The following is a 20,657-nucleotide window of genomic DNA, read 5'->3' as shown; positions in this document are numbered from 1 at the left end:
AACGGCTGCGTGTATTTTATTTTATCCTTTTGCTTGTTTGTTATTTGTTATTAAAATTATTAAGATAATAATAACACACGGCGGGGAAGAGGAGAGGTTCGGTCAAACACTCAAAACAGGACAAAAATTTGGTGGGCATCGTTTCCAAACAATTTTGTTTGGAGACAATGCCGATGGATGCCGCTTGGTGTGCAGCGCCCACCGCAACTCTCAGAAAAAAATAATAATAATAATAATAATCATAATGATGGGCTCCATTTTTAGAAAGAGAGAGAGAAAAAGGGGAAAGGGGCAGTGGTGATGGGCGCCCGTACACACGCGGCGCCCATCCGGCTCCGTGCCCAAACAAATTGTTTGGACACGGATGCCCACTAAATTTTTGTCCCTCAAAATGTTACTGCCATTGAAAATTGAGGCGTATCCTGATGCGTCATCTAATAAGCAGAAAATGTTAATTAAAATTCGGATATTGGATGGGATTTGATGAATTAAAAGAAAAGGGATAAGCTCACTTTTATTTGAACTTCCTGTAAATATCTTATGATTCGGCTTTTTTTTCTTTCTTTTTTTTTGTATCGTTATGTGGTTCAAAACATACATGAAAAAATTTACTTTGTTATTCTATTTGAAAATAAATTTTTTGGATAAAATAAGAAATACAACTGCATAGTAGTTAAGTCCAATTTTTTTGAATCACATGGTGGCAAAATTAAAATAAGCTAAGTCACGAGAGCGAATTAAAATTTATCCATTTAAAAATAAACTATACGGAACTTGTAGAGTTCAAAATCAGCGTACGTGCCATGCGTCGCTCACCAAATCCCATCTGTTATGAATCCAACTAAACAAGGTTGGTGTTGCTGCTGCGGTATATTGTATTTCATTTCACATTTGAAGAAATTCGGAGTTTCCGGGAAAGATATGTTTGAGTAGAGATACAATTTTTCTTATTCCAAGTCCTTCGAAGATAAGAGCAAGGTCCCAGTACTGCAACCAAAATATGAAGTATCCAACTATGAGCCTCCATTTTTAGCGACCAAACTCTCATTTCAGCTTACAGCTTACTGATACAAGCACGAAATGGGCTTTTATTAGTAAAAAATCTTGGTTGCTGCTTTTCGTAGCGGAGAAGAAGCACCAAGCACGGAGATGCCAAAACATCTTAATTTGGGAAAACAGAGTCAAAGTGGATAAAAACAGCCCGAGTGATAATGCACTCCTTCACTAATAAAAGGCTCTCAGTGCAGCAAAAGAGCACGCAGTTTTATATGTCAAGAATCAGCTTCTTGCTGAAGCTGAAATTTGCATTAACCTGCAGGCAAGCAACGACGAACAAAGAGGCTTGGAAACAACTTGTGCGCGCACTGATCACTGTTCTCAACATTTGTATTGACCCATTTTATTTTTTTAGTATGAAGTTTAATGAAACCCCAAAAGTTTCGGCTCTGCCCGTCAGTTATGGAAATTATGAATTTTTGTGACTTGTATAACAGCATATACAACAAGTCATCAAACAATTTTAACGGAAGAAAACAAAATTGCTTGCGGATCGTATTTCAAGGACAGTAAATTAGCCATTCAAGCTCGAGTTCTCTTTCTCCATGGCGACAATGCAAGCCAATCTCTCATGCACCTGCGGAAATCAAACGGTTACGCCATGCACAACAGCTATGAGCCGGAAACGCTGGTCGATATTAAAGAGGAAAAGTGAAAAAGTAGATTCGTGGATCGAACCTTGGAAAGCTCACTTTCGAATTGCCTTCTAGATGTACCATCATACCTGAAATGGAGGCGGAACCCTATTAATCTACAAAAATAAGTTTTGAGGTAAATTTCGCCACACATTCCTAACCTTTCTAGGAGGCTACAGCTTGATCCCCAGCCTTTCAATTGTTACAATCGGATTCCTAACCTTTGCATTTTATTGCAATCTTTACCATATGAGACATGCAATAAGTTGCTTAGGGATTCAATTGTAACAAACCGAATCTATGCTAAAAGGTTGGGACCGTTCAAGCAATTAACTCTAAATTATCATAATTCCTAACATTTCCCACATAGAAACCGCCTTACCAGTCGCGAGGTATACCAGCTTCATCACGAGCTGAATAGTTGAATGGGCCTTTCAACTCAACGCCATACTCGTCCAACAGGTCTAAATAAGTGCAAAGGGTATGTAAATTAGAAGTTCCGTTATTGCCTCAAAAGTTGTACTTGTGTAAATTAGAGATGATCCTACCTTTAAAAGTATGACAAGGAATTCGACCCATCTTCTGGCATACTTGGGCAAACCAGTATACGCCGACCGCAACATGAGCGACTTCTTCCTCCGCGATCTTGGCTACAATGTCTGAAGACCTATGGTCCCCAAAACCAATCAGCTTTTGCACGAGTCTGGGCCCCGCATCAAGCCCTCTAGCCTCCTAAGAAAGTTCTGATAATCACCAACCATTTGTTGCAGTACTCATTTTATTTTAGACTAATTAAATTAATATATTCACCAAAATCGGTCGAAAGTTGTGAGAGAAACCTAAATGAAGAAATGAAACGAAACAGAAGTAGGTAGACTATGAAGAAGGACAGAGATTTAACTGATGATGTATCTTCTTCTTCTTCTTTTTTCAATTTCTTTGGTAGATTGGACGCACCTGAACTAGAGGAATCACTGCCAAGCGTGCAGATACATCTCCAGAGGATTTCTCGCACTCCCTCCACAGAAGGTTATGAGCAGGCATATCTCCATAGCTGTTGACGACTAGCGTTAAACTTTCAGAGATGTAGTCTAAATGCATACTATTGCGTGATAAAATCATGAACCAGTTTTGCAAGCAGGGCGTCAACAAAAATATCGAAGTTAAACCTCACACAATACCAAAAAATAGGTTTTGATAATTCCAGGATACTTAATGCAGCAGGAAATCAAATACACACTATAACATATGGGTACATGGACATCACGAATTGACCGACATGTTTAAATATCAAACCTGATCTAATGTATCATTAATTTGAATCCGATGAAGCATAGAGATTATTACAAGGTCAACTTCAACAACCAAATTACTCTCCAACTGTATAATAGATACAGCTTAAGCACTCAATAATAAATTCAAATCCATCTTCTCACTCCATTAATTGATAGAGCGTAGGATCACGAAATTCAACTTGCCAACAGTACCTCCATGACCAAGCTTATCATTCTATTTCATGCGAATATCAACACGGATATTCAACTTGATGGAAAAGATAAACACTATTGTTTGAACATTGCACTAAAAGGAAAAAAGAAAAAAAAAAAAAACCTTACGAAGTTAATTTGGCTCAAAATGGAAAAGAACACCAAGCTTTCCCTCCACCACTTTAACTTAGGTGGCCCGGAAAGCAAATTAATTTTTCAATATATATAAGCTAGATTAATTAAGTTTCAAATAAATGGAAAGCAAAACATCAAACTACAATGATTTTTCAATCCAAACACCTAATCTGTTCCAGCAAAAATAGTAGCTTCTCACCTGAATCCGAGCTCGGCAAGCCTCTGGGAGCACCAGGCGAAGTGGCGGCTCTCGTCGTCGGCCACGCGGGCGAAGTCGGCGAAGAACTCGTCGCCGAGCACGTCGCGGAGCGGCGCGAACCGCGCCACGGTGTCCCACGCGAGGTCGATGGCGTTGAGCTCCACGTGCGCCAGGTTGTGGAGCATGTAGGCGTTAAGCGGCAACCCGGAATTCTTGTGCGTGGGCACCTCCTTGGGCGACACCTACACGCCCACAACCCGTTCGATAAGAGTCCTCAACGAAGAACCAAAAAAAGGCGAAAGAGAGAGAGATGGTGGCGGGGAGCACTAAGGGGGGATTCGGGGGACGCGCGGGGCGAAGGGGAGGGGGGGCTGCGCCGACTGGGAGGCGGAGGCGGAGCCAGCGGGAGAAGGCGAGGTGGGAGAGGCGGGATTTGGTTGAGGGGTCGGGGGTGGAGAGGACCAACGCGGCGAGCTCGGCGAGGGAGGAGAGTGGGGGCGATGGTGGAGAAGTGGGGACGAGGGAGAAGTACGCAGCGTGCGGTGGCGAGCATTGTGTTGGTATTGGTTGCTTTACTTCTGTGCGACCACACACTGCCTTTGGTAAAAGGAGTTAAATTAATTAGGAAACTAACAAAATCATACCCAACTTATTTCTCACTCACCTGAGGCATTATGATCGATCTCAACCACATAATTCTGATGTTGCGCGCAACTTCATCAACAAAATGATAATTATTTGCAGCCAGTTTGTTATCAAATTCTTTCCTCACAACAAAACAACGTCTTTTATTATAGGCCCCACAAGTTTCCAAATTTTACCAGTTCACTATGCTGCTTCATTTATAATCAAGTAACATTAGAGGTTATCAACTTTACACAGATGATGCATAATTAATAGCTATTTTCCAAACACAACGCGAACTCACTTTAGAGGAGAGAAATCAACAGAACACAAGCTTCTAACGCAAAACGACAGGATTCACAAAGAACATTTTTTCACTAACATTTAAACAAAAATCTCCAACTGTAGAACACACACCATCTGCGAACACGAACTGCCAACAGCCGAAACTGCATAGAAATTCTCACAGAAAAGAAACAGAGTAAAATCTCAAACGGAAAGAAACAGCTACACCATTACACACACAGAATTTGAACGATTACACTCCAGAATCCATCTTCAACAATTTCATCAACTAGGGTTCTAGTACCAGAAACCATTTCAAACAACCAAACCAACATATGCCTGAACAAAACAAAACACCAGCTTTAAAATGCAGAGCAAGTGAAAAATGATTTACAAATGATCCAGATCAACAACAAAATGTTTCAATTATTAGGAGACTACTAAGAAAAGGCCCATACTGTTATAGCAACAGGAGACCATTATATTCCCCTAATACCAGCTTACTGGTTCTTTTAGCCAACCCATGTGGTTGATCTATGAAAAGCGGTGAACTAAATATACATTGCACTTCACTGAAAATGAGCTACCTGTATGTCACATCCTACAAATACATACATTACTGCACCCAAATGGATCTGCAAATAACACAAGTACATAACTTCCCATGATGAGTGCGTCTTCCTATGAAATTCTAACCACTACTGCAACAGAACAACTGCGAGTCCTGCAATTTTTAATTAGATAGAGAACAGAAAGTTTCAATAAAAAAGCAGATGGACTGGATCAACGAGCCACAATTTTCACAGGGGTAATAATGCGAAAAAAATCCATCAGTCAGTTCACATCCATTGGCTTGTCCCCGATATCTGCAGGTAAAAAAAATATATATATATGTATTAATTCAGTCCGGTTCTTAGGTTACAACTCACACATAATATTTTACCAAATAAAGTTTTGCTAGGAGAAGAAACTGGATTGCCATGTACTTGCTTTGTGACCAGAAAACTAATACCGAGTATAACAAGGAAAATATAGGGATTGCCAAATTCTAATTTTGGATAAAGCATTGCCTAAACATCTAACACTTAGAAGTTACTTTCCAAGAATGATGAAACCCCTGTTTAACCTTCAAGAAACAAGGCACTCATTTGTTAGTTCTCTTTTCCTTGACAAGAGAACAACAATTCACAAAACTTGTTCCTTTATATTTTAAATGATCTAAATCATGTTCAACACTCTGGTCGATTATTTGGGTGCCCTACCATCGAAAACATGAGTCTATGGTATCACCCTGCATATGCTATTGATAGTATGGTACCTCGGTATAAACCTCCATATGCTATCAATAGTATGGTAACTCCGTAACTCTGATCCAGTTATATAAGAAAAATGCAGGGATATCTAATGTATGATCAGATCAGTAGGCTCATACATGTCCAGCAAATGTGGTCTCAAAAATCAGTATCTTTTTTAATATGCCAATCTGAATTCATCTTTGGGAAAGAAAAATTGAATACCGATCCAATTTATTCAACACACAAGCTGTCTCCGATCCATTTTCATCCCTAAAAATTTGTCACTCGTTAGATCATACATCTGTTTTTACAATTGGGGCACTATGAGGCACTTCATGTGAAGGATTTAAATGTCATGGCATAGGGTCGTGCCGAGGACATACTGCACAGTGAGTGCCGATGTGTGCCAATCACAAAAATACCTGTGCAGACACACTATGATATGAAATATTTAGTTTCTTTGGCACTAATATATTCTAATTTCTTATTATATTATTTTATCAAATGTTTTATACTTTATTGAGATAACTACTTTAACTAATTTCAGAGAAAAAAGGATGTTGAGTCGTGCCACCAGCACGGGCATCTTATCGTACCAATATCTTGTTAGCACAAGGCGTGCATCATGGGACATGGTGGACACGGCTCGTGCCGATAGGCACTTAAAACCTTGCTTCATGCTTTATCCTTTTGAATGTGATTAGTTCCATAATGTCAGGAATTGCAAATCCAACCAAAACTGTGAAAACCTAGGAAGATGGCAACAGTATTCTGTGAACAATCTCTCGGCTATCCTTCTATAGCAAGGTATGGAAAAACATTCAGTATCAGCCAAAATCATTAGCCAATGACAAGCAAACACAATTTGAAGGCTATATCTGGCAATTAACGCAAATAGCGTGCTAAACACTAACAAAACAGAATTCTCTTAAATAAATATTGGGGAATTTTAAAGGTGAACCCAAATTTCTATATTTATTATCTTACATGATAAAAAGTCAGTAGGGCACCTACCAATTATAGTCTACAAACATCCCAGGCACACAGAGTTATCATTGTTTTTATATAGTACAACTAAACCAAGGACCTCAAACGTCTGTTTGTCAGGATCCCAACTTTCTGACAAATTATGAATACTACTCTAGTCCACAGAATGGAATAATATTCACCTAAGAGAGGCCAGTTCTCAGATCTAAACGCTTTAGATACATCCAAATAAGTCACTAAATGTGTGGTCATGTCAACTAAAATTATCCTATCCTTTCAAAATTGAAACCTCAAATCAACTGTGTCAACCAACAGTGAATTTCTTGGCATTAAGAACTAGTGATTTTCATGCCAACCTTCTAGGTCTGTATCAGTTTGACTAATTGTGCACAACTCAAATAGTCTGGGCATAAAGCATGGCATCTTCAGAGATCAAAAAAAAGGTGTCCACTCAAGGAACTTCAAAATCTCTCTCATTACCACTACAAAGAAATCTTTCACATGTGAAGATAGCGGAAATACAGTTTGTCAGGCTAGCCAAACCCAGCATGGCTCAATTCATCAATTAAGTACCTTGCCATGGCATTAACATGGTATATGTGGGAGGCGTATGAGTCATTATACTTATTTGGGAGATAACATTTAGTAACTTATGGTTTTAGAATGTATAATGTACAACATTTTAAAATGTGTTTTGCTACTGTGGTTTGATAATCTGCATTGTCTTTGACCAGTGACATAAGTTAGGGATTAGTTTAAAAGAATATTCTTTATTCATCATCTGATTCACTTTAAAGTACACTGGAAAGTTTACAAAAGCAGTAAATATATAAAATTTGATTCGACTTGGGAAGAGTCTAACATTTAAGCTTAAAGAAGAGGGTAATGAAGGGTGCTAGGAGGGGGCAAAATGACCCAAAATAGCAAAGCTATCCAGCAGCCAAGAGTCTTCCCCTCACACACAAAACATAGTTTTTGAATGAGTAGGCACCTTATTCAACAACAAAAGCTTTTAACATGCCTGGTCTTTTGTTAAATAAAGAGGGTAAAATTTGCTCTGCCGACACATGGAAATTCATCTAATAAGCAAGTTACCACCAAAGAACCACTTTTAGTGCCCGCGTCTAGAATGAGATTTAGACATGAAAAGCTGGATCTCCAAGGATTCCAAAAGAACGTAGTATGGCGGTCTAACTCATCACTAATATGCTTCAAGCAAGGCATACACAAAATATCTAAAGACATTCGCCCTTAGAATTGAGGATTGTTTGCAATCGTAGATCAAGTTGTTTTCTTAGTGACCTTCAGAAATGGGTTTCTTACATGGCTTTCCAATTTATATTTCCCTTCAGAAAAGGTTAATTATAATTGTATACCATAGATGGATCAATTTCTTTCCTTATTTCCAAAGTTTCAGTTAATTTTATCAGTTGACAAAGTTGAGAAATAATTCTAATTTATTATTCATATGGTATCTGCAATTAAAATAAAAGCATCAGTCAAATTCAGGGAACATATGTAACAAGATGCACTCATTTTTCTGGAAAACAATTCATAATCTGGAAAACAATTCATAATCATCAACTGTGATGGCATGTAGAGTTTAAGGAACAACCACAACCAACCTAGGCATTAATTGCAAAAGCAATTCCATGTTGTGTTCAAAAAAGCATTATAAGAAGTAGATACCTTTTCCTTAAATAATGTCATTCATATTTAGACAAATGGGTAGGATGAGAAATAAAATGACAACCGACTTAAAAAAAAGGTCCTCCTACAATAGAACAAACTACCACACCAATTTAACATCCAAGGTCAATTTGCGGTAACAAGCATAGAATTAATAAGAAAAATTCACATGATATACAACTACAACCTACCTGATCCCCTGCTGTTCATGTTCTAGGTGAATGTCCAGCATCCGATCCATAAGCAGAGGAACTGTCACTGTCAGAATCTGCAAAATTTTTCTAAATAAATTAACACTCAAGTCTCCAACAATTTGAATACCATTTACACTTAGCTCGGAAGTACATCCTTTAAGATATACAACTCCCATAAAGAAGGAAAACTTACCACTAGAAGAAGAACCTGAATCACTGCTAGAGCTGCTCGAACTACTTGATCTAGCAGCATTTTCCTCCTTATCACCTTGAGCCGGTGATGAAGAAGCTGCATACTTGTCATCTTGCGCTACATCAAATTATCCATAGGTAAGGACATGAGATGCATAACCAATTTGCAACATGGAAGTAGGCGCGTGTAAAGCTAAAAAAAGTTACCTGCTATATTTTCTTTTGGAGCTTCAGGGACAATGGTCTCTGTAACCTGCAAAACAATTCCCAGAAATCATGAGTTAGTAAAGAGCATCTAATAACAACAATATCTGAAGCACAACAGTTAAGATGATGGCAATAGATACTCTTTCTTGCACCGCTTTTCCCGAATTTTGCTCAGCCTCCTGCCTTGCTTGCACAGCAAGCTCGGCCTTCCTCTTGTTCTTGCTCAAGCTCTTCTTGTAATTAGTCACAAACCGATCAAGCTCCCAAAGAGTTTCCACATCGAAACTATCAATATCCACCTCAATCTCATCATCATGCTGGCTAAGCGACAAGTTCTTCCTCTTGATAATCTGCACGACATTATCCAGCTTCTCGGGTGGCAAATTCTGTAAATTATTGCTCAGCCGCTGCTTCTCCTCGAATGTCATCTCCCTCTTGTGCGGGTCCTTTGCCTTCGGCTTCTTTAGCGCCGGCGGGCGGCCGATATGCGGGGTATGAGCTGCAGGCTTCGACTTCGAATCCACCGCCATCGGGTGTGCTGTTGAATCCGACCTTTCAAGACTCCTCATATCGAGCGGCGGCGGCTTCTTGGGAGCAGGCTGACGAGAGCGGTAGGAGGACAATTCAGCCTCGATCTTAGCCCACCGCTCTTCAAACATCTGATAGAGATGCTCCGCCATGATGTGGACGTCCTGCCCCTTCGGATTATATGTCATGGCATTGCGGAAGGTTAGCCTCACATCTTCCGCAAACTCCCAAGGAGATTTGTACATGTTTTTCGTGAGCCGGTTCTTAACCGTGCCGAGGTCCATCGGGTGTCTGATAATGGTGTAGTAGTCGTGCAGGCCTAGCCCTCTCACATCTACAGGGGTGTTGAAGACCCACCCATGCTTGTGCTTCATGAGCTTCGAGAGCAAGGAGGCGCACTGCTTGAAGGCCTTCGTGTAGAGCTTCTTCTCGACATGGTCGGCCTCCCCGTGTAGCAAGTGCTTCTTGCTGCCATTGGCTTTCGACTTCTTGTGGCCGTGCGGGTCGGGAGGCGGGAACTTGTCCTTACCGGAGACGAAGTCAGGGTTCTGATAGAATTGGTTGGCTTTGGGGGTGCGCTTTTCCTTCTCCAAGGACTCTAGGTTGCTCTCGGCGGCTACCGAGACGCTAAGCTGGCGGCGGAACGGGGCAGCGACGGATTTTGAAGGGACGGGAGTGTTGGGGTCCGTGGCGGAGAGTTGGGAGACAGTGTACTCGGCAGCTGGGGCGACGGACGCAGCGGCGGCTGCGGAAGCCGCGAGCTGGCGCTCCCGGGCGTCGAGCCTCTTGGCCATGGTGCGGACCTGCTCGAGCTCGGCGGCGAGCTTGCGGCGGAGCTCGCGAACCTCCTGCCGCGAACGCGAGGCCAGACTGATGGTGACGCTGCGGCCGTTGCCGTTGGGTAGGCCGCCGCCAGCGCCGCCGGGGGGCGGGGCGCGGTTGAGGCTGGAGGCGTCGTCGTCGGAGGCGGCAGAGGAGGGGAGCTGCGGCTGCTGAGCGGGAGGGGGCGGCGGCGGCGGCGGCGGCGGGGGCGCTCGGTGGTGGGAGGAGTTCACTTCATCTGCGGCGAAGGGCGGGGCGGGGGACGGGGGCGACGGCGGGGCGGAGGGGGTTTGGGAGGAGGAGGGAGGGGGTTGGGAGGTGGCGGCGGAGGAGGGTTTGGTGGAGGCCTTGTTGTGGGACTTGCGGGTGTAGACCTTGCTCTCCGCCCACCGGTGCCGCTCACGGGAGCCGTCGCCGCCGGCGCCGCCCGCCCCGACCAGAGGCCCCGACGCCATGCATCAACGATCGAGCTCGGAGTCGAATTGGGAAACCCTAGATGGGGGAGATCTAGGAGGAGGCGGAGGAGGAATTAGGGTTTGGGCGGAGGAGGAGGAGGAAACCCTAAATCGCGAGGGGGGAGAATTGATTGGTGGGCGCTTCGGTGCGGTCAAAAGGTGGGGGACAACGGAGGATTAGAAAGAGTAGAGAGAGCGAGAGAGTAGAGAGTGTGGGGAATGTGTTGAGCTCTCTACACCGAAGTCGAGACATTTCGACTCTCGCTTCCCCCACCCGCTCCGATCTCAGCTTTGTGTGAGTCGGTCTCTTCGGCTCCCACTGTGGTGTAGTTTGAGCGATTTTAGTAAAAGCAGAGGTGGAAATACTTGGTACATCCGGACACGTGGCGTGGATCCAGCGGATGGATTGAGTTGGAAATTGATCACACCATTGCGCCATGGGATCCTGTTGGGAATATTTGGGCTGGGCCGTAGGGGATTTTCTGAGGCTACGGGGTGGGGCGCACGTGTGATCCTAGCCGTTGCAATTTTCTGCGTTGATCAGGGGACCGAGTTGGGCACCACCGCACCAGACTGAGATACTCGAACAAAAAAAAAAAAGAAAAAAAAAAGAAGGTTAGGCACTTGATTAAAGGAAAAACTTTAAATACCCCCACTGTAGTTGCGCAGTTTCTCACTTTACTACTCAGTAGTTTAAAATGTATTAAGTTAGTATCCTGTAATTTCGTTCTTTCTCACTTTAGTATCCTATGGATTAAAGTGTATTAAGTTAGTACTCTGTAGTTTTATTTTTATATCAAATTAGTACTCTGTGGTTTTATTTTTCTCTTTTTATTATCCATTTTGGGATATTTTTTTTATTAAATTAGTGACAAAATTAAAACTAAAAGGTACTAAAATAAACATTCGATAAACCTAGATAGGATATCTGAAAATTTTTTGTATATAATTTAACAAAATATTAAACCATGTGGTACTAAAGTGAGAAAGTGCGAAACCACAAGATACTAACTTAATACACTTTAAACAATAATAAGATACTAAAGTGAGAAAGTGCGAAAGCACAAAATACTAACTTAATACATTTCAAACCAAAGGATACCAAACTGAAAAAGTGCAAAACCACAGAAATTATTTTAAGTTTTTCCCTTGATTAAATATATGGAAGGCATACACCCTGGTGGTCGACCTCTCTATTACTACTGCTGATTTTTTTACAGAAAACTACAAGATAAATCCATCATAATTATGAAGTATTCAGAGTAAACCAACGCTATCAAACATATTTACTATTCTAAAAATTTATGGACAAAGGTCATGATGCAAGTCTTGCTGCTTCGAGTTCGAGTCATTACGAACTTTAAATTTGTGCAAAGGATTACCTGATCATTTCGATGGATATCTCCAGAGACTACGTGAATGGTGAACAGAGATGATAATTTACAACAGAATTAACAGAGAAGCACATTATTTTCTCAGAATTAACAGTCATGTGTGTACTACTATACAAATCCAACTAATAAATGCAAGAATGAGAGACAATGTTACAATACAAACAAAAAGTCTACTCACTACTACTCAGGGAGGAGTGGTAATCGAGCCACACCATTTTGCGAACCATTCAGATTTTCATTCCAGCTCAAATCCCCACTGTCATCAGTAACTTGATTCTTAGCCTTGATATTCGACTGATGAGGAAAAATACAGAGGTAGACACTAGGCTCCTGGCCCTTCATCTCCCACTCGAGGTTGAAACTTTCAATCAGTTCGATTTGTGCAGAAACAATATGAGGCGGCCTCGGAAGCAGCTGCACACTCTCCGCGCTTGGAATCACTACTTGCTCGATAGCTAATCTCACCTCCTGTCATGGAATTCTAATAACAATTTGTTCAACAGAGAGGTCTTATGTTTGAATAAGAACAATACGTACAAAACAATAAAAGTTAATGAATTGTTTTTGAAGAATGATTAGAATATATTGCGATATCACCTCCAAAGCATCAGTCCTTTCTGAGGATGTCGCTTTCTCTATCCCTTCAAGAGGTTTTGATCCAAAGGCATGCTCATTTACAAGGGCACGCAGAGCTTTGGTTATTTGCATCAAAGAGTTTGTCTGGAGACAAGGAGAGAAATAATGGATCAAGTTAACCAGAAGAACCGCAAGTTTATAACCAACAAAGGTGCAAATTTTAACCTTTGTCACAAAAACTGGTATATTGTGAGATTTGGTCGCAGCTTGGATATGAGAGTTCTTCTTAAGCTTTGATTGTAAAGCAAGAAAACCATCGGCTTCGCTGATATTATCAGTTAGTCTAACCATTCCATCCATTCCTAGCTGGTTAATCGCTTGCAAGACGCTCGTCTCCATTATCTAGAACAACTGCTCAACCTATAAGTACCAGCTGAGTTTTTCACCATTAATTAAAGCTTACAAAATAAGAGTGAAAAGGTAAAACCAAGGATAATCTTAAATTAAGTGATAAATATAGTGATTGTCATATGTCCATTGTGCATGAGATCTCATAAGCTGTGACCTGTTACCAAGGTTGATCATAGAAACCAATCAAAAAGTATAGATCACATCTGAGCTTAGAGAGTTCGTCAAGCAAGTAATCATGGAAATTCAGTTCCATGAGAGACACCTCAACGAAAAACATCCACACACTTCTTTCAAAACAAGGGAAGGATCATAATGAGGGCATCAGAATAATTCAGGAACTCCTGCTCTGTCGAATTTTTATTGCGAAATAATTAAATCATAGCGTGTGCTTATTCAGATTGACGGCCAATAAAATCATCTGCTTTTTTAACCACTTATAATGTATGAGGATCCAGAATCAAATATAAATCCTCCACATTACAACAAATCCATGTCAAGAATCGCATAGACCACAAATCATGGGATTCAGATTCATGATATTAAAATTATGAGTCAGATTGTTGATTCAACATCCATAATGAATATAGCAGCCACAAGAATTATTCCAAAAGTTTTGGAAATTATTGTTCCTAATTGTCCGACTACGTCATCTCCTTGTCAATGGATGTGTTTAAACAGAATGTACACATAGTAAAATTAGATTACGACAGTTAGCAAGAGAAAGACTGAGAAAGAATTTGGTACAACTCTGTAGAATTCGTGTTAGAGATCACAGAGTCTAGGTAGCACTAGTCAACCGCAAGAACAAGCAAGATGAGGTATATACAACATGTCCAAGTGTTTAAAATGTTTCAAAGCAAAAGCAATCTCACTACCCTGAAAAATAAAACGAGTTTCTAACTAATGTGAAATATGGGCACATACAACTAGGCCGTTAAAATGCAACAAGGCAAAGCGGACCTACAATCAGATAAAATTAGTACAGAAGGAAGATAAAAAGGAAACTCAATAAAATTACTGATGAAAGACATCTTACCCCATATACATATAGAGCAAATCCTCTTTCTGATTTATGAGAAATCTCTATCTGCTTTTCTGCAAGATCAAGAGTAACTGCACTTTCTAAAGTACTTCGATCATCCCACCTTGAATAATCCACGGCCTCGATTCCATCTTCCTTACTAGGTGTATCATTGAATGATTCCTGTTGTACATGAACAAATTCATGCATCGACCCCTTTTTATTTTTATCTGACTTCCTAACTTCATAATCTGGAGATCTACCTGTACCAAGCAAATTGTTTAACAATATCAACTATTCTTCTTAAAAGTTATTTGGACTCGACTATTCTTCCTAAAGAAACATGATAGATGAGCAAAGCTGACAGATATAGCAAAAGAAAATCAGGAAACCTGCAAGAAGAGCATCCACAGTGTCTTCCAAATTGCGATGAACTCGTAATTCAGTCTTAGAAATGATCTCTGCACAACAAGTGAATGTTGAAGGTCCTTTTCGTTCAAGAACAGTCTTTTGAACCCCTCTCCTGCTAGCCTCTTCATCACCTAGGGTGACACTCTTTTGAAGGCATGCATAAATGTGATAAGTTAGATAAGAAGGGCTAATTTAATGATATTATGGATATAGACAACTATAATAAATGAATGTTGGAAAAATTGCATTTTAACCATCATCATAAGTTCTCTTGGATTCAACAATGAGACATGTAATCTAGTTTTAGTGATATAATCATAGAAAAACTTGCTTATGCAGATAGGTGAACTTAGTGTTATATTGGTAGGGAACTTCTATTTTTAAGGACAAAAAATCTGTAATATCCGTCAGATTGCCTGTTCCTCCTGCTATCTGGTCTAATCTTGTACTATTTGGCATGTTCATTCTTTAGAAATTAGAACAGAGTACTCCTCGAAATTTAGACAATTTTCAGCTGAAAGACTTTGCACGTCTCTTATTATAGCATTTCATCTAGCGAGTAGTTTCATTTTTTGTTTCAAAAATTTCAGAATGCATTTGAGAAAAGTTACTTCAAAGTTTGAAAGACAACTGACGAGTGAGATTTCCCTAGTTGCTTTTGAAAAGAATGCCTTGATTAAATCAATTCTCTCCCCATGCAAACTCAATTTTTCAGCTTAGTAGAGCAAGCATAAAAAAAATATGACACAGCACAGATGACCAATCTAGAATTCTATCAAACCAACACCAAACTCCTGATCTGTCAACCACATAGAGAAATGGGAAATTATACATGTCATCAAACACCAAAAGCACACAGAACTTATTCAGGGTTCGGGCAAGAATAGCATACAATGTGGACTACCATGAAACTACAAGAACAGCACCCAGACTCCTCAAGTGCAAAGCCAGGTACTTTCATGTCTTTATGTGCTTTTATTTTTTATATAAATTGAAGAAAATATACGATATATTCAATATCTGTGAAAGAGACAATATGTAACATGCCTGTATTCCTCCAACAAGCATCTCTAATGAAGGATTCATGACCAAACTCTCAATTGTTACCCCATGAGCGGTGGCAACAAGCTGGATGCCACGCTGTGCGATGGTACTAGCAGTCATTGCTTCAAGCTTTGTTCCAATCTCATCAATTACAATTACCTGTGGCATGTGATTTTCTACTGCTTCAATCAGAACCTGTTTAGCACGCAAACAGCAGAATTAGTCCTTTACCAGCACGAACAGCAAGCAGCACATGTATGCAATAGTCATATTGGATACCAACAACCGCAAGCCTGTAACATAAAGCCACCCACTTTTTCCTATCATCTCCTACTTTCCAATAATGCGTTTGTGATACCTAGCTATCATGTCTGAGTTGATTTCATGCTATTTCAATAAGTTCATATTTATGGAATATTTCAAGCTCAGATGTGATTACTATTTCTCTACATAAGGAAACAGGATAAAGATTGCTCGACATCTAGAATGGAAAAGTGTAAAGAAGCAGAAACCTACAAAAAGCCATTCAATAGTAAATCCATTTGTTTACACAAAAAAGGAGAATTTTCGAAATGAGATAAACCTTATGCTGCATGTCAGCATTGGGTACTTGCAATCTACGAGCGCCGCCTATTCCAGCATGAGGAATATCACCATCTCCTCCTATTTCATTCGAAGTGTCAACAATCATCACTCTTTTCTTATAATCATCTGCTAGCATCCGAGCTATTTCTCTGCAAAATTTGAATATACCATCATACAAATCCATGGAAAATTAAATTTATAGAAATATCAATCAATAATGGAAAATGCGCCAAATGATGATCATATGTTTCATACCAACACCTCTAAGGTATACAATACAAGCAATTACATTCTCGCTGCCTATCATGAACTCCGTAACTTTAGTAAACAGTATTACAAATAAGATACAAAGCAATTATTGATGTATCCCATAACAAACATCAGTATAAATTTGTATAACATGAATATATAATTGAATCTAAGATAATGGATTACAAAAGTTAGCATTAAAATATGGAAAGGGCAATACGGAGGGGCCGATGGAACCTTATGATTGTTGTCTTCCCAACTCCCGGAGGACCAATAAGCAAAAGAGACCCACCATCCTTCACCAAATCGCGAAGCAAATTAGCGCTTCCAGTCAACGTGCGCCCAACGCGGCACGTGAGACCGATTATCGCACCCTTCCGATTCCTAATAGCGCTAATCCTATGCAAGGTTCGACTAATCCCAGCTCGGTTATCAGCCGCAAAGTCCCCGACCTACCCAAAAGCCAATTACATGATTAGATTACAGAGGTTGTTCGATCTTATTTCGTTCGCTTCCTTCGTAGATTAGGCTTCTGGGGGGTGGGCGAGAAGATGACCTGGGAGGTGGCGTGGCGGAGATCTAGGTTGGAGATGGGGCGATCGGAGAGGAAGAAGTCGCCGGAGGGGAACCGGGCGAGGGGGCGGCGCCCCAGGTCCATGACGATTTCGACGAGGTCGAGGAGCTCCACGTGGTCCTCCACGCGCCGCCGCATCTCGGCGGGGAGGAGGACGAGGAGGCGGCGGAGCTCCTCCTCGAATCCCGCGGCGGCGGCGGCGGCGTCGACGGCGGCGGGGCGGGCGTTGTCCGAAGCGGAAGCGAAGGGGATCGGAGAAGGAGAGGAGCGGCGGGGGCGGCGCCATGGGGAGTGGTGGTGGAGGAGGAGGAGGAGAGGAGGCGGGGAACGGAGGGGAAACGGCGTGGGGAGCGAGGGGTTGCGGTGGGGGGTTTGGGTTAGGGTTAGGGTTGGGGAGGGAGGGAGAAGAGAGGGGCGGAGGAGAAGCATAGGAGGGAGACGAATAAGAATGCTCCGATACGGCGGGGCATGGAGCGTATTACGATTTACGAGTGGAGGGAAAAGAGAGGAGATTTGCGAGGAGGAGGGAGTGTCGATGCGGAGACGGAGAAGTTACTGACCTCGGGCTTCTAAAGCAACTGGGCTGGCCCAATTTACATAGGCCCAGCCTATTTCGGGCCGTATGTGGGTGCACTCTAATCGGGCCATCATTTGATATCTAAAACTAAAAAGGGCCCGCTATGTTAGAGTTTGACTTCTCCAATACAATAGCGAAAGTACAAAAAGCACTTTAAGATACAAGTAGATACATTGTTGTTACATTCTGTTGCAATGTATACAAACATATTTTACCCACAAAACTACGAGAGTTTGGCCTGATTGGCCCAGTTTAATAAATGGGTCCAACATTTTTTTAAAAAATTTTACTGCTACAACATGAGAAATTAAGCAGCTTCAATTTTATACAGAAGGAACGTATATTCTTTCAACACTGTAGTTAGACGTTTATGAATTTTGAATTCACGATGTTGATTGATTCGCATTAAGGGAACTTGGAAGTTTAAACTGCCGATATTGCTCAGGGAACGAAGGCGGCCGCTGATAAACAACTGATGCCGCTCGGATCAGGATGCTGGCAGTTAGACCCCATATCACGAATTTCTTTTTCTCCGACGAGAAATCAAAATAATGTACTAAAAACTTAACTCCCATCCATTCTCGCTCTTCTGACCTTCGGTTCTCGTCCTGAGAAAACAAATGATACATGAATAGGATACTTGAATCGGATAGCCAAGAGTATGAGAATTCAGTACAATGTTGGGGGAAAAGAAAAAAAGAATCCAAAAGAAAGAACACAAACCAAGGGGAGTAAACTACGAAGATACTTGGAGCTCACCCCGAAAAAGGACTACTAGTTGCAGTTCAGTGTCATAGTAGTTCACAAATATTTGATATCTGTAACAATCTCTAACACAACAGTTTGCAATTTGAAGTTTTTAATAGGATGTTTTGGTCTTTCAAATCTATCAATAAAATAAATTGAACATATGCGGAATGCCTTCATTACACGTGTTAAATTCCCAATCTACATATATCTCTGCCTTTTCAAAAGTATGAACACAGGGAATCATGAGCAACACTAAAAGCATCCAAAAAACACAAGCGAACTCGAATCATACTCTCAAAGGAAGGAGAAGTTTGAAAATGAAAAAGAATTAGCAGTCATAAATACCTTCAGAAACATCTCCAGAGGCACGTCAAACATTTCTTCCACCTCAGCCGTGTTCAATATAGGCTTGAATGCATTCTTATCAGGAAGCAAGCCAATCACAGGTACAACTCTGAGAAGATGCTGCAAAATAACCAATGCATTATGGTCTATGATGCAAGATACATCAAAATGAGATCTGAAATGGAATTAAAAATTCAAACTGCGCATGCGAAAAATAGTGTGGCTTCGAATTAATTTTCATCATTTCATGAATTTCCCAACAATACCATGCACGAAAGTTTGTAAGACTAGGAAACGAGAGTACAATTGCAATAGATAAATAGGCATGACAGGATTGTGCAACACAATTTCAATAATATCATGACCATGAAATCGTGAATCATCATCTAGGCTCTAAGTTTATACAAGAAAATGCATCTAATGATCCTTGTCACAATATCCCATGGTAATAAACGTCAAAAAAACTGATGAAAAGAGATGTTTTATCGGTATACACTTGAAAGCTAGTGTCCTCTCGCAGATTTGACACCTCAGTTTTAGTTTGTTCTACGAACAAATTCTATCGTCACAATTTCCTATCAACGCTACAAATATTTTTTCAATCAGTTCGCAGGTAAAAGAAACCTAGACGAACCCAAATTCAGAGTATATATTCCACTGATTAGATAAAAAAAGGTGAACACTCGACATGATGCATATGCTTTTGTTTTCAAATTGTGCATTAGGCAAGCGCATCAGAAACCAATTAGAACCGATACTCCGATTCATCCACTGCTATCTTATTTCAAATTCTATTCAATATTGAGAACTCAATCATAAGATCTCCTGATCACTAATATGCACTCAAATTGAGTTTCTAATTAAGAAATCAATAGCTATACCTTGGACATGAATGGTTCTAGAACGGTGACGACGGAAACGAGCGCCGGATCGAGGCCGATCTCTTCCTTCGCCTCCCTAATCGCCGTCTCCCTCTCATCCGCATCTCCCTCCTCCGTCTTCCCCCCTGGCAACGACACCTCCCCTGCAACCAAACCCTAACGGCTAATTTTACACAACGAAATCCCCAAATTCACAGCGAAGAGTAGTACATAGATAGGTTCTCAAATCTACAAATCCTACCTGAGTGAGTAGAGAGATTGGACGATCGCTTGGTGAGGATGACGCGGAGGTCCCCGGTCGCGTCCTCGGCGACGGCGAGCTGGGAGAAGACCTTGCCACGGGCGTCCACGGCGTCGTCTTCCTCGGCGGCCGCGGTGGCGGAGGAGGAGGGGGAGGAGGNGGAAGGGGCGGCGCCGCGGACTCGGCGACGGCGAGCTGGGAGAAGACCTTGCCACGGGCGTCCACGGCGTCGTCTTCCTCGGCGGCCGCGGTGGCGGAGGAGGAGGGGGAGGAGGGAGGAGGGTTGTAGAGGCGTAGGTGTTGCGCGAGGAGGGCGAGGCGCGCGGTAGGGTATTTGGGGAGGGTTTGGGGGCCGCGGAGCGGCGCGGGAGATGACGACGCCATGGACAGTGCAAAGAAGAAGCAGCGTCGGAGAGATGATCTCATAGCAACATTTTTTTTTTTTTTTAATCCGGGTTTCCCTGCTCATAGTACATATCATACACGTTTGTTTTGTGCTTTTTTTAATTTTTTTCTTTCTTTTTTTTTTTTTTTCCTGATTTGGTGGGAACTACATTTGAACAACGCTGAGTGGCGTTACGCTGTGTTGTTATTTGTCAAAAATTAAAATTGATTTCTCCGTTTACTAGTTTTCAGAAAATCTGTACATGTTATTCTATTTCAAAATAAAAATTATTTAATCAGAACAAAAAAAAATTATAATTTTGATAAAATTTAGGCCAATTTGTATAAAAAATTTACTTATTTTGGACTTTTGCAAAACTGGACCACCTTTTTCGTTTTTACAGATTCGGTCCGTTTTTTCAGC

General features: G+C 41.3%; 4 protein-coding genes across 6 annotated transcripts; all 4 read right to left on the bottom strand.

Annotated features, from left to right (window-relative positions):
* LOC109716410 (uncharacterized protein HI_0077) lies at positions 1,366–4,124 on the bottom strand (the record flags this gene model as incomplete). The annotated part of the gene is made up of 7 exons (XM_020241839.1): positions 1,366–1,633; positions 1,735–1,780; positions 2,074–2,155; positions 2,240–2,423; positions 2,649–2,745; positions 3,513–3,754; positions 3,840–4,124. Coding segments are annotated over 7 exons (999 nt in total), but the record flags the coding sequence as incomplete, so codon positions are not given.
* Positions 4,762–11,344, bottom strand: LOC109716407 (transcription factor GTE4-like). 2 transcript variants are annotated; one of them, XR_002217922.1, is made up of 6 exons: positions 9,126–11,344; positions 8,986–9,031; positions 8,780–8,896; positions 8,584–8,660; positions 6,313–6,465; positions 4,762–5,287 (listed from the first exon to the last, which is right to left on the bottom strand). XR_002217922.1 is itself a non-coding variant. In XM_020241837.1 (5 exons), the coding sequence occupies exons 1-4, from the start codon at positions 10,788–10,790 to the stop codon at positions 8,599–8,601; spliced, it is 1,890 nt and encodes a 629-aa protein (XP_020097426.1). In that variant the 5' UTR covers positions 10,791–11,343; the 3' UTR covers positions 4,762–5,287; positions 8,584–8,598. The 2 variants fall into 2 exon arrangements, 1 of the variants encoding a protein (XP_020097426.1); XM_020241837.1 differs by lacking the exon at positions 6,313–6,465 and having other exon boundaries at positions 9,126–11,343.
* Positions 12,230–17,674, bottom strand: LOC109716406 (uncharacterized protein ycf45-like). 2 transcript variants are annotated; one of them, XM_020241835.1, is made up of 9 exons: positions 17,038–17,674; positions 16,719–16,933; positions 16,231–16,381; positions 15,651–15,842; positions 14,585–14,747; positions 14,208–14,455; positions 12,986–13,162; positions 12,782–12,904; positions 12,230–12,652 (listed from the first exon to the last, which is right to left on the bottom strand). In XM_020241835.1, the coding sequence occupies exons 1-9, from the start codon at positions 17,482–17,484 to the stop codon at positions 12,365–12,367; spliced, it is 2,004 nt and encodes a 667-aa protein (XP_020097424.1). In that variant the 5' UTR covers positions 17,485–17,674; the 3' UTR covers positions 12,230–12,364. The 2 variants fall into 2 exon arrangements, with proteins under 2 accessions (XP_020097424.1, XP_020097425.1); XM_020241836.1 differs by having other exon boundaries at positions 12,406–12,665.
* LOC109716409 (nudix hydrolase 15, mitochondrial-like) lies at positions 17,785–19,913 on the bottom strand (the record flags this gene model as incomplete). Its single annotated transcript, XM_020241838.1, is given in 4 exon segments — positions 17,785–18,240; positions 18,728–18,847; positions 19,609–19,751; positions 19,850–19,913. Coding segments are annotated over 4 exon segments (552 nt in total), but the record flags the coding sequence as incomplete, so codon positions are not given.

The sequence above is a fragment of the Ananas comosus genome, linkage group 10, assembly GCF_001540865.1.
Source record: "Ananas comosus cultivar F153 linkage group 10, ASM154086v1, whole genome shotgun sequence".
NCBI lineage: Eukaryota > Viridiplantae > Streptophyta > Magnoliopsida > Poales > Bromeliaceae > Ananas > Ananas comosus.
Note: the sequence above shows the minus strand (reverse complement) of the source record. Positions and strands in the feature narration are given on the sequence as shown.